This window comes from Mauremys reevesii, linkage group 2 (genome assembly GCF_016161935.1).
Source record: "Mauremys reevesii isolate NIE-2019 linkage group 2, ASM1616193v1, whole genome shotgun sequence".
Classification (NCBI taxonomy): Eukaryota; Metazoa; Chordata; order Testudines; family Geoemydidae; genus Mauremys; species Mauremys reevesii.
In genome coordinates, this window is record NC_052624.1 from 263,904,154 (window position 1) to 263,920,991 (window position 16,838).

The following is a 16,838-nucleotide window of genomic DNA, read 5'->3' on the forward strand; positions in this document are numbered from 1 at the left end:
ACTGCATCCCAACCAAATCCATTTAGGATAGAGGATTTGGCCATATCTTTTTAAACCTAAGAAGCCAAAGGTCAAGAGCTGAGACTTTCAAAATCCAGGGTCAAAATTAGGTTCCTAAATCCATATTTATGCATCTATATAAGTGGCCTGATTTTCAAAAGTGCCAAGCACACACCAACTCTCACTGAAGTCAAAGTTTGCTGCTGGGTGTTCAGCACTTTTCAATATCAGGGTATCTATTTAGGTGTCTTAACATGGCTTTAGAAGCTTGGCTTTAGGTAAATGCTTTTGAAAATCTTGACCTAATAATTTGTATGGGACTATGTTCTTTCATCAGTATATAAAGCATTAACAGAAAATCTAGTATGAAACAGATTCCTTTCATAGTGAATTTCTTCTGTTTTAGGCAAAGCAATTAAGCATGCACAGGAGGCCTTGTTTACCACTGACTCGGGCATAAGGAGGGGTATCCCTAAGGTTTTGGTGGTCATTACTGATGGGCGATCACAGGATGATGTGAACAAAGTCTCCAGAGAGATGCAACTAGATGGTAACACGTATATTAAGAAATGTTTGCATTTTCAGTTTTTCCTGCTCCTTCACCTTCATAATCGCTGTTTAAGCCCAGACAAAAGGTATGGATAATTCCTGCCAGAGAAGGGTTTACAAATCTAATCCAAGTCAGACGTAAAGCAGACAGCACACACTGGGAAACTGTGAATTCCACTGGGGAATGACTAGCATTTTATATAATTTATTTGTAGCTATTAGTATTATTGGCTCAATTTTTGTGCATGTGTTTAAAATCATGCAGACTACTCACACGCTTCAGTATTTTCAGGAGAGGGGCCTACAAGTCCATATTGTCATCCACGATAGATAAATTCACTTTTAGAAGCAGTCCGAACTATTTTGTCCTTCCAGACGAGCTCTTATGAAGCACCTTTGATAGACTCTTAAACTGCTGCTCATCTTCCAATACTATCTTAAAGCTTTTATACTACCTATTTCAGGATTTTATACTGGTGCCCATCACAATGGTTTCTGAGCACGATAATTAGATTACGAACATTATAACTATTGTAGTTTAGTATTTGTACCAAGCCCCAGAGTGTGCTTGGGACAGCATAGAGCATTTACACATGGTCCCTGCCCCAAAGAGCTAGGTAGTGCATAAATGAGGAAAAGAACAAAGAGGAGGCTTGGGTTCTGGATGGGCTGGATAGCAGAAATAGGTGTCTATGCTGGCTGTTGGTTCAATAAGTAGTATGCACACACTTATTTTTTTTTTAAGTTTGGTTTTTACAGGGCTCTGACTAGTCCCTGGCTCCTGTAGCCCAATACAATATGGTCTCTCCATTGAGTTGTCCACTTGCATCATTTGAATGTCAAATGTTGACTCATAAGAAATGAATCATGCTATATTTATTTTTCATGCGTTTACACTGAAACCACGGCTGAGCACAGCACCTCACTAATAAAAAAAGAATGACTAAATAACAGAACACTAGTTTTTAAATTTAGAAGGGCTGCAACAAAAATCCCCAATCTCTAACAAATAAATAAGGATCTCCAGTTAAACTGAACCAAACTATTTTGAAGAATTGATCAACTAGATACATCCTGTATTGTGTGCTGGAACTCACTAGAGCTGTGGTTCTGAACCAAGGGTATGTGTACTCCTGGGGGTGAACAGAGGTCTTCCGGGGGGGGAGGGGGGTGGCGTTACATCAACTCATCTAGATATTTGCCTACTTTTACAACAGGCTACATAAAAAGCACTAGTGAAGTCAGTACAAACTAAAATTTCATACAGACAAAGACTTGTTCATACTGCTCTATATACTGTGCACTGAAATGTAAGTACAATATTTATATTCCAATTGATTTATTTTATAATTATATGGTAAAAATGAGAAAGTAATTTGTCAGTAATAGTGTGCTGTGACATTTTTGTATTTTGATGTCTGATTTTGTAAGCAAGTTATTTAAGTGAGGTGACACTTGGGGTATGCAAGATAAATCAGACTCCTGAAAGGGGTCCAGTAGTCTGGAAACCTTGAGAGCCGCTGCTCTAGAGACACAGTGTGGCCTGTTGGATAGGACACTGGAATGGGAGTCAGGAGACCTGAGTTCTGTTACTAGCTCGGCTGTGTGATCTTGGGCAAATCACTTAATCTCTCTGTGCCTTTGTTCCCCCTTGTCTGTGTTGTCTGTTTAGATTGTAAACTGGTTGGAGCACGAACTGGCTCTAACTATGTGTATGGACTATGTCTGGCACAAAGGAGCCCTGATATTGGTTTGGGCCTGTAGGTGCTATTGTAATACAAATAACAAGAATTTTTACAGTGAAAGTCTGGTGTACCTGTGAAAGGAACGAGTTTCAGAGGTTGGAATTCTCTACTAGGAAAGTCCTTTTACTGGCCAGGGAAAACTATAGGCAACTCTGTGCCTCATCCAATGCCTATTGAAGTCAGTGGAAAGACTCCCATTGACTAGAGTAGGCTTTGGGTGAGGCCGTCTAAGAACTATATATCGATTGCCAGTATTCAGAACAATACAGGCAGGTTGTTTTCATTGTCATAATGTGGAAAGGAAAGTGTCAAGAAATAATTTTGGTGCATAATTACAGCTTGCTCCTCCTCAAACTTACAAAACCAGATTCCCCTCCCATTTACATAATCAGGATCAGGAAAATCTGTCCCATGAGCAGAAACTGTGAGAAGGCTCAGCCTGTGGGGTTTAATTGTTGATTAATCTGAAATGAAAATAAACCAGTATATTCACTCTTAAAAGAGTGAGACCTCTGCAGTAGGGCTGTAAAGTGATTAAAAAAATGAATCGCGATTACTCGCATGATTAAAAAAATTAATTGCGATTAATCATGCTGTTAAACAATAATAGAATACCATTTATTTAAATATTTTTGGATGTTTTCTACATGTTCAACTATATTGATTTCAATTACAACACAAAATACAAAGTGTACAGTGCTCACTTTATATTTTTTATTACAAATATTTGCACTGTAAAAAACAAGACATAATATTTTTCAATTCACCTAATATAAGTATTGTAGTGCAATCTCTTTATCATGAAAGTTGAACTTACAGATATAGAATTATGTACCAAAAAACCCCTGCATTCAAAAATAAAACAATGTAAAATTGTAGAGCCTGCAAGTCCACTCAGTCCTCTTACTTCTTGTTTGTTTGAGTGATTGGCAGAACAAGTTTGTTTACATTTGCAGAAGGTAATGCTGCCTTCTTCCTGTTTACAATGGCACTTGAAAATGAGAACAGGCACTGTTGTAGCCGGTGTTGCAAGATATTTACATGCCAGATGAGCTAAAGATTCATATGTCTCTTGATGCTTCAACCACCATTCCAGAGGACATATGTCCATACTGATGACAGGTTCTGCTAGATAATGATCCAAAGCAGTGCAGATCGACACATGTTCATTTTCATTATCTCAGTCAGATACCACCAGCAGAAGGGTGATTTTCTTTTTTGGTGGTTCAGGTTGTGTAGTTTCCACATCAGGTTGTGTAGTTTCCACATCTTTTCAGACTTGTGAAAGCATGCACAACACCTTGTGTCTCAGATTTTGGAAGGCACTTCAGATTCTTAAACCTTGAGTCGAGTACTGTAGCTATCTTTAGAAATTTCATATTGTATCTTCTTTGCATTTTGTCAAATTTGCAGTGAAAGGGTTCTTAAAACGAACAACATGTGCTGGGTCATCATCTGAGACTGCTATAACATGAAATATATGGTAGAATGTGTGTAAAACAGAGCAGGAGACATACAATTCTCCCCTAAGGAGTTCAGTCGCAAATTTAATTAACGCATTTTTTTTTAATGAGCGTCATCAGCGTGGAAGCATGTCCTCTGGAACGATGGACGAAGCATGAAGAGACATATGAATGTTTAGAGCATCTGGCATGTAAATATGCAACGCTGGCTACAACAGTGCCATGCAAACATCTGTTCTCACTTTCAGGTGACATTGTAATTGAGAAGTGGTCAGCATTATCTCCCATAAATGCAAACAAACTGGTTTCGCTTGGCTAGTGGCTGAACAAGAAGTAGGACTGATTTTTTTCTACTTTTACATGTAGTCAGGAAAGGAGCCAAAGGAAATGGTATGTTTGTATTTGATTTCTGCTATTCGAATGAACAAATGACAAGAATATTTCCTTTTCTTTTATAGGTTTCAGCATTTTTGCTATTGGTGTGGCGGATGCAGATTATTCAGAATTAGTTAACATTGGCAGCAAGCCTAGTGAAAGACATGTCTTCTTTGTGGATGATTTTGATGCCTTTAAGAAGATTGAAGATGAGCTGATCACTTTTGTCTGTGAAACTGCATCAGCAAGTTAGCTATTTTGATTTGTATTTGTGCCTATGTAACATTCAATACCTACTAAATAAGGAGTTTATTTTATATAATTAACTTTTCTATTCCAAGAATTCTATTTCTATTCTATTGAAAAATACAGTGAGTTTTCCTATATCTCTACAGATATCTTTGCTACAATATTATTGTCGTACAAGACTAATGGGGTTCTGGTTGCAGTTATTTAGGGACCTCTGTTATACTGGTGTAAACCCAGAGTAATTCCATTGACCACAAAAAAGTTGCTCTGAATTTACAGGAGGGTAAATGAGAGCAGAATTTTGGTCTACAACTTTTAACTAACTTTTTATTTTCTATAGACCCTTAACCTATTCTGTGATTAGTGTTGAATAAACATTCCTTATTTAAACAACATCTGTAAAATGCATTCCCCAGGGCCAAATTCTAGTATGTATATAGCACACAAACTGGAAAAGTTATAGCCCAAAGGGGAAGGGTGGAGCAGGACTTTCCTGCTATAATTCTGGCACCCCTCCAAAGACATGGAGATGTCATTCTTCTAGACCCTCTATGACTAGAGGAAAGGAGGGACTTTCTGGGCCAGGGCCTAGTGGTCAGAGGGCATGATCCACGTTTCATACATACACACCCTCATTATGTTCCATTATATACATGCCTGGAAAATGGCCTGTATGTAATTGACATGAATACAGAGCTGCAATCTGCCAGAACTGAATACTCAAGAATGTTGCTTTCTTTGTATTCCTATGCACCCTTTTTTAACCCTTACAATCTACTTCTTGATGGTTGCAGTTTCAACATTATGCATCATTAGTAGGGCCCTACCAATTTCATGGCTATGAAAAATGCATCATGGACCTTGAAATAAGCCCTTCCCCGTGAAATCCAATGTCCCCTTGTTCCTAGGAGCACCCCAGCAAAGGAGGTCCTAGCTCAGGCTGGGCTGGGGGGGACAGGAGTTATTCATCCCCAGCACTGCTGCTCTGGGGGGTATGTGGAGACCAGATCCACCTCCAGGGGCCTTCCCCTGCTGCAGGATGCTCTGGGACTGGGCAGCAGCCCCAGAGGTTCCTGCAGCTGAAGGAGACTTGTGGGTTTGATCTTCCCTGTGCTGCTGGAAGTGCCCCAGCAATGGGGGCTCCTACCTCTGGCTGGGGAGGGACAGGATTTGTCCATTCCCTGCACAGCTGCTCTGGGTGGAGGGGGGGATCAGACCCACCTCCACCTCTGGGAACCTTCTGTGGCTGCAGGAAGCTCTGTGGTTGCTGCCTTCAGAGTCCAGGTCTGAAGGCAGCACAGAAGTGAGCGTGGCAATCCCATAACCTCCCAACAGGTTTGTTACCTTACCCCGCCACCAATCTCCTTTGGGTCAGGACCCCCACAACTACAACTATGAAATTTCAGATATAAACATCTGAAAATGTAAAATTTACCAATTTTCAAATCCTATGGCCGTGAAGTTGACCATAGTAGACCATGAATTTGGCAGGGACCAAATCATTAGACCAGGACTTTGCAAGCTCTGCAATATTCTTTATTGGTCATTCAGGCCTACATTTTCAATGTGCCCTTTAATTTGGGGTGCTAGCCTGGAACACCTAGTGTTGGAACACACAGGCTCTGGGCTCTAGGCTGTCATGCCTGGTGGTTGGAGCAGTGGTTGACTCCAAACATATAGTCAGGACCAGAAAGAGGGCAATGCTGAAATCAGGGTCTGGGGACAGGCTATGGGTCAGAGTTGGGGAAAGAGTCCATAGACAAGCCAAATCAGGATTGTAATCTGAGTCTGGACGCAGGACAAAGGTCGAAGCTGAGTTGGAGTCAGTCCAAAGGTCTGGGGTTAAGAGGCAGGTGCAGGGCTGGAGCAGGTCAGAAGCAGGGCTGGAGCACATTCAAATTAGGGCACAGATGAGGCTGGAACAAGGCTTGGACAAGGAACAGGGCCAGGACTGAGGGCAGTCTGGAAGCCTAGAGAGTCAGTAACACCATGAGACAGCAGGAGGATTCCTAGCCAAGTGGTGCTCTTGCACAAACTTACTTGTGGTTCTGACAGTAAGGGTGAAACATCTGTACCCTGGGGTCATCTGGCTTGGGCCCTGCCCAGGGATATGCTGCTGCAGCATGCCTGAGAGTTGAGTCACTGCAGGCTCTGCTGGAGGGGGGTGAGTCCTAGCTGAGTCAGCAGCCCTGGTCTAGCTGTGGGTTTGCCTCACAGATGCCCAGAGCTAGATACATAGACCTCACTGTTTACTGATTCCCCAGCAGACCTTCTCTGGGAGAAATTAGTTTAATTTTCTCTTTATAGGAAGAAATAAAACAGATATATTTTGAAGTATGTACTGCTCGTCTGAGTTTAAATATATTTTTAATTTTTTCCAGCCTGCCCACTGGTTTATAAGGAAGGCAACAGTTTAGCAGGTACAGTATTGTGATCATAGATTCTGCATTTATCAAATCATTTTCATTTACTGAGATGCTCACCTGTAGGTAATAAATTACTTACTTTCCTTTATAATAACAGCTGTTAACCACATGGTGATATGAAGCTCCTTTATGTAGCTCAGTTTGTCCCTTAACATAATACTTTTTTTTTTTGCTTTCCAGGATTTAAAATGATGGAAATGTTTGGTTTGGTTGAAAAGGAGTTTTCAACAGTGGAAGGAGTATCTATGGAGCCTGGTACTTTTAATGCTTATCCATGTTACAGACTGCATAAAGATGCCTTGGTTTCCCAGCCTACCAAGTAAGTATTGATATATAAATGGTGCTAATGCCCAGTGTAAGACACCACTCGTTTTAGACTTAGCATTTCCATGGCAGAAGAACGTGGAGACCAACATGCTCTTCGCTTACCTCTCTGGCTACCTCAGCAGCACAGCCTTCCTGACTCTTCACTGTGTTTTCAACCCTTTGCACGGTACTGAGATTGTCTTTCTCTGTGTTGTTAAGGATTCCTTATAAGTATGGCTCAGAGATATCTTCTCCCCCACCCCCCATTTCCTCTGATCTCACTGTGACATTGAATATTATGGATCTCTCTCCCTTCTCTGAGCACTGCATGCAAAAACCTGATATCTCCACTGCATTCCCTCTTGGTTTCAGTTCTACCTCTCCTTGTCCGATTTTGAATGCTGTAAGATTCTGTTTTTGACCCTATCCAGTTCTCCATATATTTTTCTCTCTGGGGTACCATATTATTAACTCCATCCTAGGTCATCACTTTTATTCTGTCCTTCCACTCAGTGTCTGAACATCGTATTTCTCATTTACCACCCTGTCTTGACTCTATCATCTTCCACAAATGCTGTAACTTCTTACGCTGAATACTTTGAAGACCAAAGACGTCCTCCTGACAAAATGGTCCTTTGTATCTTATCTCTGACTTTACCATCACTCTCCTGAACTCAGATTTAAATTTGCTTTCCAAGCCAGAAATCTTTGAGAGACTCTTGGCCCCCAATGTTTTATATTCTTTATCTCCCATATATGCAAATCTGCCTTCAGCACCTCTGGCATATTGCCAGAATTCATCCTTACCTTGTCCTGGTCTCTCATGAAATCTGTATTCTTGTCAATCTTCATCACTTCCCACTTCGGCTGCGGTTTGAGTGCTGAATACACAATAGAAAACATATTGCTGGTAAGGGCTTCAGAAAGTGGATCTAAGAGCAGGACTTTATCTAAGGATTGTGCACACACATACGCAGAGAGAATGTACTAATGCATCCCATATGTGAGTTTTATAGATTATAATGATTATTGAATGCAATTTTTATGCTGTTTTCTTCCAAAAATAAGCACAGTATCCAAAAGCACACAATTTCCAAAGTAGCACTGGGACCAGTGAGAAGTTAGACTTATCAGTAACCTTTCCCCCCCACATAATGTAGTTTAATGCATCTATACATGTTTTACAAACCAGCTAATAATGCATATTTCCAATTTAGAGCCAGTTAGTGCATTAATCTTGGACCTCTCATTTTTCTTTTGTCCCTGCTCAAGATTTTTCAGAGCTTAAATAAAAGCTTAGAGTGTAGAATAACAAACCCAAGCTTTAGGAAATGAAATAAAATAACAAACATCTCTTCTATTATGAACGTCCCTGCTCTTCCGAAAAAAATCTGAGAGGCTTTCAAGAGAGCTGAGTGAATAACTGATTTTTTGGTTTGATGACCAAACAGAAAAAGCCAAAAGAAAATTCATTGTGGGTTAACCAAAACTGATTTTTTTTTTTTTACAATTAAACTAAACACAAAGAATAATAATTTTGCATTAAACCTCAAATGATTTTTTTTTACATTTTTGGACGAGGTTTACCCTTTTTAGTTGTTTTTTTTTTAATCTAGCTACATTTAGAAATTAAATGTCATTTCAAAATAAGACATCAAAACATTTCCTTTAAAAAATGCCCATTATAATGGGTCTTCCAATTCATTTATGTTTTCATCACATACTAAATTTAAGAGTATCAAAAATCTCACAAATGGATGCATTTTAAAAATGTAGCTTTTAATATAATTCATGGCTTGATCATAAACCCCTTCAATTCCCACTGAACTCAGGATTAGGCCCTCAGTTTCTAAAATGAAACTCTTTTTTAGTTGCAGTTTTTAATTAAAATAACACAGTAGAACAGAGATTATCACTTCAAAAATGTAAAGCACCATCAAGTTTATAATTAAAATATTTGGAAAAATCCCAAGGTTAGCATTGTTCTAACTTCTATCATGGTTGAGTAGATTCTACTAAGTGAAATGATGCCTGTCTCATATGGCTGCATGTTCTTGATTTCAAAAGACAAGTCCAAAGTAATAAAGAATGCTTTTAAATTAGCTTCAGTTCACAGAATATTCTTTTTGTTTCAGATACTTGCACCCTGAGGGGCTGCCTTCAGACTACACCATTACTTTTCTCTTCCGTATACTCCCTGACACACCCCAGGAGCCATTTGCTCTGTGGGAGATTTTAAATGAAAAATATGAGCCACTTGTTGGAGTTATTTTGGACAGTAGGTATTTTATCTTATGGCATGCTTTTTTGTCCCCTTGGGATGTGTGATTAAAAATGCTGAAACTAGGCATTGATGATGGTTTAAGTAATGAATGTATTAATAAAATAATTATCAACATATTGAAGCTGTGGGCCTGCAACGGATTTTCTATAGATAGAATCCTATACTAATCTCAGCTAGAGTCAGTTGGTCAGCTTTGGATCTTAGTTACTGGTGAAAATCTGGAGTAACTGTGGATTTACACGGGTGAAACTGAAATATGAATCCTCTCCATTTACTTTGAAAACTCACATTGATTTCAGTTGGCATTGGATCAGGGATGTATGTAATAGAATTACTTTTTGATTTAGACCAATGAGATCAGAATATTTCTCAAGGCAATGTTCCCTAGTATGGAGCACTGGACTGGGACTCAGAAAACCATAATTGTGTTCTGGCTCTGCCACTGGCCTTCTGGGTGACCTTGGGAAAGACACTTCACTTGTCTGTGTCTCAGGTTCCCCATCTGTAAAACTGGGATAATGATGTAAAGTGCTTAGAGATCTACTGATGGAAAGAGCTTGGCATTGTTGTTATTTAATTATTTCTCCCATCACCAGAGTATAGACACACATTCCAAATATTTGAAAATGGAAATATCAGTAACATTCTTTCTTAGAAAAAATAATGCCCAAGTTTTTAAAGCTATTTAGACAGTGCTGGGCTCAACATTGCAATGCTTAGCTGATTTAGGAGCCTGTCTGATTTTCAAAGGGATTTACTGCACTTACGCTCAAAATGACTTTTGAGATTCAGACTTAGGCTCCTAAATCAGTTAGGCATTGCAACACTCAGCATTGCAGTGCCTAAACACCTTTAAAAATCTGGGCTCAGATGACTTTGCCAAGATTACATAGGAAATCTGTGGTGGAACAGAGAATTGAAGCCAGGTCTCTTAGGGCAGTGGTTTTCAAACTGCGGGTCATGACCCAGGTCACAGAATGTAAAGCACTGGGTCATGGTGGCTCTGGTCAGAGCCACTGACTGGGCTGTTAAAAGTCCCGTAGGCGGTGCTGCCCGGCTATGGCAAGCTAGTCCGTACCTGTTCTGACACCATGCTGTGCCCCGGAAGCGGCCAGCAGCAGGTCCGGCTCCTAGGCGGGGGGCCCATGGGGCTCTACGTGCTGCCCCTGCCCTGAGCACTGGCTCCACACTCTCATTGGCTGGTTCCCGGCCAATGGGAGTGGGGGGGCGGTGCCTGCTGGTGGGAGCTGCACAGAGTTGCTTGCACACCTCTGCCTAGGAGCTGGACCTGCTGCTGGCTGCTTCTGGGGGGTAGCATGGTCCACGGTACCATGACAGGCAGGAAACCCCTGCACCCCCAGCCCAGAGCCCTGAGCCTCTCCTGCACCCAAACACCCTGCCCCAGCCCTGAGTCCACCCAAACCCAGAGCCCCCTCCTGCACCCCAAAACTGTCATCCCCAGCCCCAGCCCAGAGCCTGCACACCCAGCCCAGAGCCCCTCCCACATCCTGAACCCCTCATTCCTGGCCCCATCCTGCAGCCCTCACCCCAACCCTCTGCCCCAGCCTTGAGCCCCTCCCACACCCCAAACCTCTCATCCCCAGCTCCATTGGGTCACAGGCATCAACAATTTTCTTCAGCTGGGTCACCAGAAAAAAAAAGTTTGAAAACCACTGTCTTAGGGTATGTCTGTACACCCATGGCTGCTCTGTGCCAGCTGACTCGAGCTCACGGGGCTCAGGCTAAGGGCTGTTTAATTACAGTGTAGACGTTTGGGCTTGCGCTGCAGCCCAAGCTCTGGGACCCTCCCACCTCTCAGGGTCCTACACCCCAGGCTCCAGCCTGAGCCTGAATATCTACACCTCAGTTAAACAGCCCCTTAGCCCTAGCCCCACAAGCCCAAGTCACATGGCACAGGCCAGCCGTGGGTGTCTAATTGCAGTGTAGACATACCTTAAGGGTCTAACCAATATGTTGGCGAGTGCCACAATTGACAGTCAGATACAGCATGAAAGTATGAAAGTTAGAAACCATGTATGATGATCATGAAAGACACTGTAGCTTTCCTCGTTGTGTGTGCTAATCTCATATCCGTGATTAAGATTGTAGTCAAGACGTAACTCAACCCTTGCTATAAACACTATAGACTCTATAAATTCTATAGACTCTCTATAAACCCAAGTCTAGCTATAAACACAAAACAAGAATGCTTTTATGACTTCATAGAAATGCCTGGTGCCTTGAAGTAGCAGCTAGCAGAATGTGGTAAGCTTTTAGTACTTTTTGAAAATCAGTTCAAAACATCTTCTAGGTTAGACTAGGTTGAAATCAGTGAGGATATTGAATATCATCTGGTTACAGAGCTCTGCTTGCACCTTTCATCTGGGTTACATCTATGGGACAGTTGGAATGGGGTTTTCAAAGGACCCTAACAGAATTTCAATGGGAGTTGACTGGAGAAACTTTGACAGAAGTCTATTTCATCATAATATGCAATTCTATCAAAGGCAAAACTAGGTCAGTTTTACCTGAATTTTGTTTTGGAAGAAAAGGAAGAAGAAAAGTTCTAACAATGTCAAAACATACTGTTTTGACTTTTTCAGAATGAAACATTTTGATTTTTCATTTGAAACAATATTTCTATTTTTTTGCATTATGTTATATTATACTATGATTTTTTAAATTTTGTATTATATTAAAGTTGAACCAAAATATTTTGATCAACCTGAGACAATTTTTTTTTTTTACATTTCTTTTATGGGGAATTTCAAAATTTTCAGTTTATGTTGCAATTTGGAACAAAGTCAGATTTCAAAACAAAATTCTCATCCTCTGCACAGCTCTACACTAAGTCTTTTTTATGTTCTTTTGAAAATCCAAGTCTTGGAGAAGACTTATCCCAGGGGTATAATTCTGTAGCTGCTTCCAATGAAGGATTCCAACTGACTACAGTGGCTACATTATCAGTATCTTCTGCTGATTATCATTATCAGTGTAGCTTCAAATATGCTGTATCAGAGGTACTCTACATTGTAGTGATAAAGCATTGATTTAGAAAGTACTAATACACAGCTTTTCCTTCTCTTAAACAGAATAAATAGCTGCATGATTTTCAGTTTGGGGAACATAAGATACAAATGATAACTCTGTAGACTGTAAGTTCTTTAGGGCAGGGACTGTCTTGAAAGTTTTGTCATCTGTTACTAAGAACAGTGTTTGCTCTTACAAATAATGATGCATCTGTTTTTCCCTCTCATATTGAGATTTTCTCTCTCTCTCTCTCTCTCTCTCATTGTACAGATGATGGTAAAACTCTGATTTTCTTTAATTATGACTACAAAGGGGATTTTCAAACTGTTACTTTTGAAGGCCCTGAAATAAAGAAAATATTCTATGGAAGTTTCCATAAGGTTAGTTATATTAACAGAAAGGTAAATTTTAAGCATACAGAACAAAGGTTTTGGAGTTCCCTTTTTCACATTTTGAGGTTTTCTTGTATACATTCCCCTTTTGTCAATGATTTCTTGTATTTTACAGTTTACAGGTAATCTACCAAACACTGTTAAGAGAACAATTTGGCAATAATAGATTCATATATGTAATGGATTTGTTTTATTGGTGTTGCTGGTAATATCAACCATGGTCTCATTCTTCATTATATCTATTCACTTCTGTTTCTACCTATGTTTTAGAATTGGTCAAATTCTATGTTTTAGAATTGGTTGAAAAGTGATTTAGACAATAAATGGCTTTTCATTTGAAAACTGGAATGTTTCACTGAAGAAGAAAAAATGCAGTTATTTAAATTTTCTTCAAAAAATAATTGGCTGGTTTTGACCAAATCTATATATCTATAGTAGAGATGCACAGTGATGATCCTTTCATAGTCATTAAAGATCTCATGGCACTGCCACAAGAATAGCGGTACTAGCCTTGGTATTCTGGCTAAGTTTTAATAGTTACCATTTTCCTAAAAGTCTGTAAATTAAGACACCCCTAACACATTAAGATGGGGTTGTACTGCACATAGGAGTAAAGAAATCCCTGGGGCTCAAATCTTTGATTAGGAAAAAAGCACTGTATATCTCAGCTGATTCTCCTGGCCTAGTGATGTTTGAAAGGCACAAGGGATCCGGTTCGTGGGTGCCTTGCAATCATTTTGTGCCAGCGAGGCCTGAGCAAAGTGGCCACAAAGTTGTTTTGTGGCTACTGCCCCTCTCTCCCAGATGATACTCACCGCACAGAGAGTCTTCCTAACTGCTCTGCCAGCTCTGCGCACCAGTTCCCACAAAAACGCTCCTGGCACAGATGGTGCCTCAAGGTGGGCTGTGTGTGTGCAAGGTACAGGATGGGTTGTGACTGGAGAAATCCTGTGTGCTGGGTATTGCCCAGCTGTCTCAAGGCCCATTAGTGTTGGACATCAGCGTGAAAGTTAGCGCAGCTCTCGGGGCAGTGTGGGGAGGCTTGTGCTGTTACTCCCTGGACTTTCCTGTTCTGTGAATCAATACGGGATTTTGATCTTTGAATGTAAAACTTTCACACTGATTTTATTTGACAATTTTGTCCAAATTATTTAGTAAATTTTACTATTTTTGGTAGAGTTCATTTGTCTTTTGTAAGCCTCTGCAAAACATTTTGGGTGAAAAACAGGCTCACAAAAGGCCTGCACACCACTAAGTAGCACAAAAATCAAGGGCTCATTGGGACTTAGACGGCAAATAGTCCTTGTATGGGCCCTTTGCAGAGGGGTGAGGAGATGGCAACCTGCTCAGAGATATTCCATTGGCAGAAAAAGAGGCTTAATTCCACTAGCTAATATAACATCAACTCATTTTAAAAATGCTCACTGTGTCTGGTAATCCAAATTCCTTGGTCTCCTCTATGTGTATTTGAATATCTTTACTTTTTGCCTAGTTGCATGTTGTTATCAGCAAGACTACAGCCAAAATTATTATTGACTGCAAGCAAGTGAGCGAGAAGACAATTAATGCAGCAGGGAATATTACTTCTGATGGGATAGAAGTGCTAGGAAGAATGGTCAGATCCCGAGGACAAAGGGACAACTCTGCACCAGTAAGTGAAACAGGCAATGTTTAAACCATAAGAGAATTCTTAAGGTTGAGCATGCAATATCCACAAATTTGTGTTTTTAGCAGAAACAGGCTGAGCTCAGCTATGACAGAGTTACAATGTTATAGAAATTCTGTGAAAACCTGTTACAAACTTCAATCTAGGCAAAACCATTTTGATTAATGAGCTCCACAACTAGATTTTTTGCTCACACACATATTTAGAAGTGAGTCCCCATGTGCAAGGTACTGTACATCAAGGGATGGTTGTTGCCCCAAATAACCCTCATTACACAAGTTAACAATATGCATAGCTTGTTCGTCCTAAATCATTTAAACATGATTGTCAGTGATCATTCTGAACTTCCCTGTGTGTATAATCCCCTGTGGTCCTTTAACATTTGCCTGGCCTTAGGCTTGCTTCCCAATGATTTTACATAAATGTTTTGGTTTTACACAGACTTTCTCCATGGGCGCCTCTCCCAGCATTCCTAGCGCCTTTAAAAATAGTAAACATTCAAATATTTAAAAATTTAAATGATCTTCCAGAGTCTGAAGAAGAAGTAGATTAGGTCCTTCCCTCCACTCACTTCCCCCTTCCCTTGTGGTGCCTGCCCCCACGCAGAGCTGAGCAGCTACCAGAGCCCTGAGCAATCTCCCATTGTCTCTGCTGCTGTCCGGGGGAAGGGATGGGTCCCTGCTGATGTCAGGTGCAAGAGTACAGGCATTCCTTTACTCCATTATGAAGGTTCTTTCCCAATTTAAATTGAGCAGATGTTTACATATATTTTTAATCTTCTTTTCTCCATTGCAAATTATTTTTTTTAAATGACCTGGGGAGGGAGACTGTAGAGGGGTTTGGCTGGGGCTCATCCCTCTCCAGGGTGGCAGGGAACCACACCGCCTCACTACTTCCTTTCAGTTGTGACAGGGAATTAGTCTGTCTGCGTGAGTCTCTCGCCGCGGCAGCAGTAGAGGCAAAACATAGCAGTTATTGACACCCGGTCGGTGGGCAGTAGTGAGTCACAGGCTCAGGTCCTCAGACAGGAGCTGAGCAACTGTTATATAATGAGCAGGCCCTGGCCCTGGGGTGGGGCAACAAAGAGTCAATGGCTCAGGCCCTCAGGCAGGGGCTGAGCAAACAGTTATATTCAGCAACTCCAGACTCTTGACTCCGAAGGGCCTGGGAGAGGGGGAGACTGCCACCCACTGCGTCCCAGCCCGGGGCCCTAGCAGCGGCAGAAGACCCGCTGCTGTGTCAGTGGGGATCCTGGCCGCAACACACTGACATAGGCTCTAGCAGTGCTGCAGCCAGACTAGGGTCGGCTGCCCCCAGGCTACTTCCTACCTCCCCCTCTAGAGGTACCTGGGTCCAGATGGTGTCCTCCAAGGGGTCAAGCGCCAGGGGTTCCTCAGAATAACTGGTGAGGGGTAGGCTTGGCAGCTCCTCGGGGTAAACTTGCGTGGGGCAGGCTTGACAGCTCCTCCGGGCTCTAGTCAGCATCAGGCATTGTCCGGTCCGGCTAGTCTTCGGGTTGGCTGCCGATTGCCGGGGTCTCCCAACCGGGAGCTAGGCCACAGGCGTCTGGCATCTCCAGCGGCTGTTCTTCTAGAGAGCTTGGGGGTTGGGCTTTTATACTTCCTGTCCTGTGCCTTGATCTCTGGGGGGCGGGTGCAGGATTCACTAGCTCCACCCACTTTGGTGTCCAAAGAGGCTCGTCCCTCTCTGGGGTGGCGGGGAACAACAGCGCCTCGCTACAGAACCATTTTTTAAATAATTGATTTATACCTAAGTTTTATCTTTATCTGTCCAAATCTTCTAAAATGGACATTCCCTTTGGGTGAGGTTTTGGCCCTATTGAATCAGTATGAGTTTACTATTGGCTTCAGTGGTGCCAGGATTTCATCATGTCTTCTATGGTTGCATTTTGTTGTTGGAGGGGACAGTTTGTGGGACATGGAAGTATATCAACTTATCAGCTGTTTAGTCAACTGAGCGCATTCTCTTTGAACTGTCTCGACCTTGAACCTGACCTTGACCTTGGTTTGAATGGGACTGAGGTTCATATTTAAAATGTATCACTTCTGATTGTATTTAAAAACTTAGTCCAGTCAAAAATATATTTACCCAAAGAATAGATTTGTGTGGGGAAAAAAGAGAGTCTTTAAGTCTCAGGCTTATGGATGATGATGACTGAATATCCTGCCTCTAAAGACAATTAAACAGAACAACCTTTGTGGCCACATTCCAGTAGTAACAGACAAAGGCAAACTCAGAAAAGTTTGGAATTAAAGAGGTCTTTGTAAAGGGAAAGGGAAGGAAATGGTGGCTTTTGTTGGAATCTAGAAATCTATAAAAGATAAGTCATTCA

At 41.4% G+C, this 16,838-nt stretch overlaps 1 protein-coding gene across 2 annotated transcripts in view; it reads left to right on the top strand.

Annotated features, from left to right (window-relative positions):
* The window catches only part of COL14A1 (collagen type XIV alpha 1 chain), a 201,390-nt gene that overhangs the window by 121,284 nt on the left and 63,268 nt on the right, over positions 1–16,838 (top strand). For both annotated transcript variants that reach the window (XM_039526901.1, XM_039526900.1), the window contains 7 exons: positions 407–550; positions 4,216–4,380; positions 6,763–6,801; positions 6,988–7,126; positions 9,249–9,391; positions 12,698–12,807; positions 14,312–14,470. In XM_039526901.1, the coding sequence (XP_039382835.1) occupies positions 407–550; positions 4,216–4,380; positions 6,763–6,801; positions 6,988–7,126; positions 9,249–9,391; positions 12,698–12,807; positions 14,312–14,470 (899 nt within the window). The remainder of the gene's footprint in view (positions 1–406; positions 551–4,215; positions 4,381–6,762; positions 6,802–6,987; positions 7,127–9,248; positions 9,392–12,697; positions 12,808–14,311; positions 14,471–16,838) is intronic.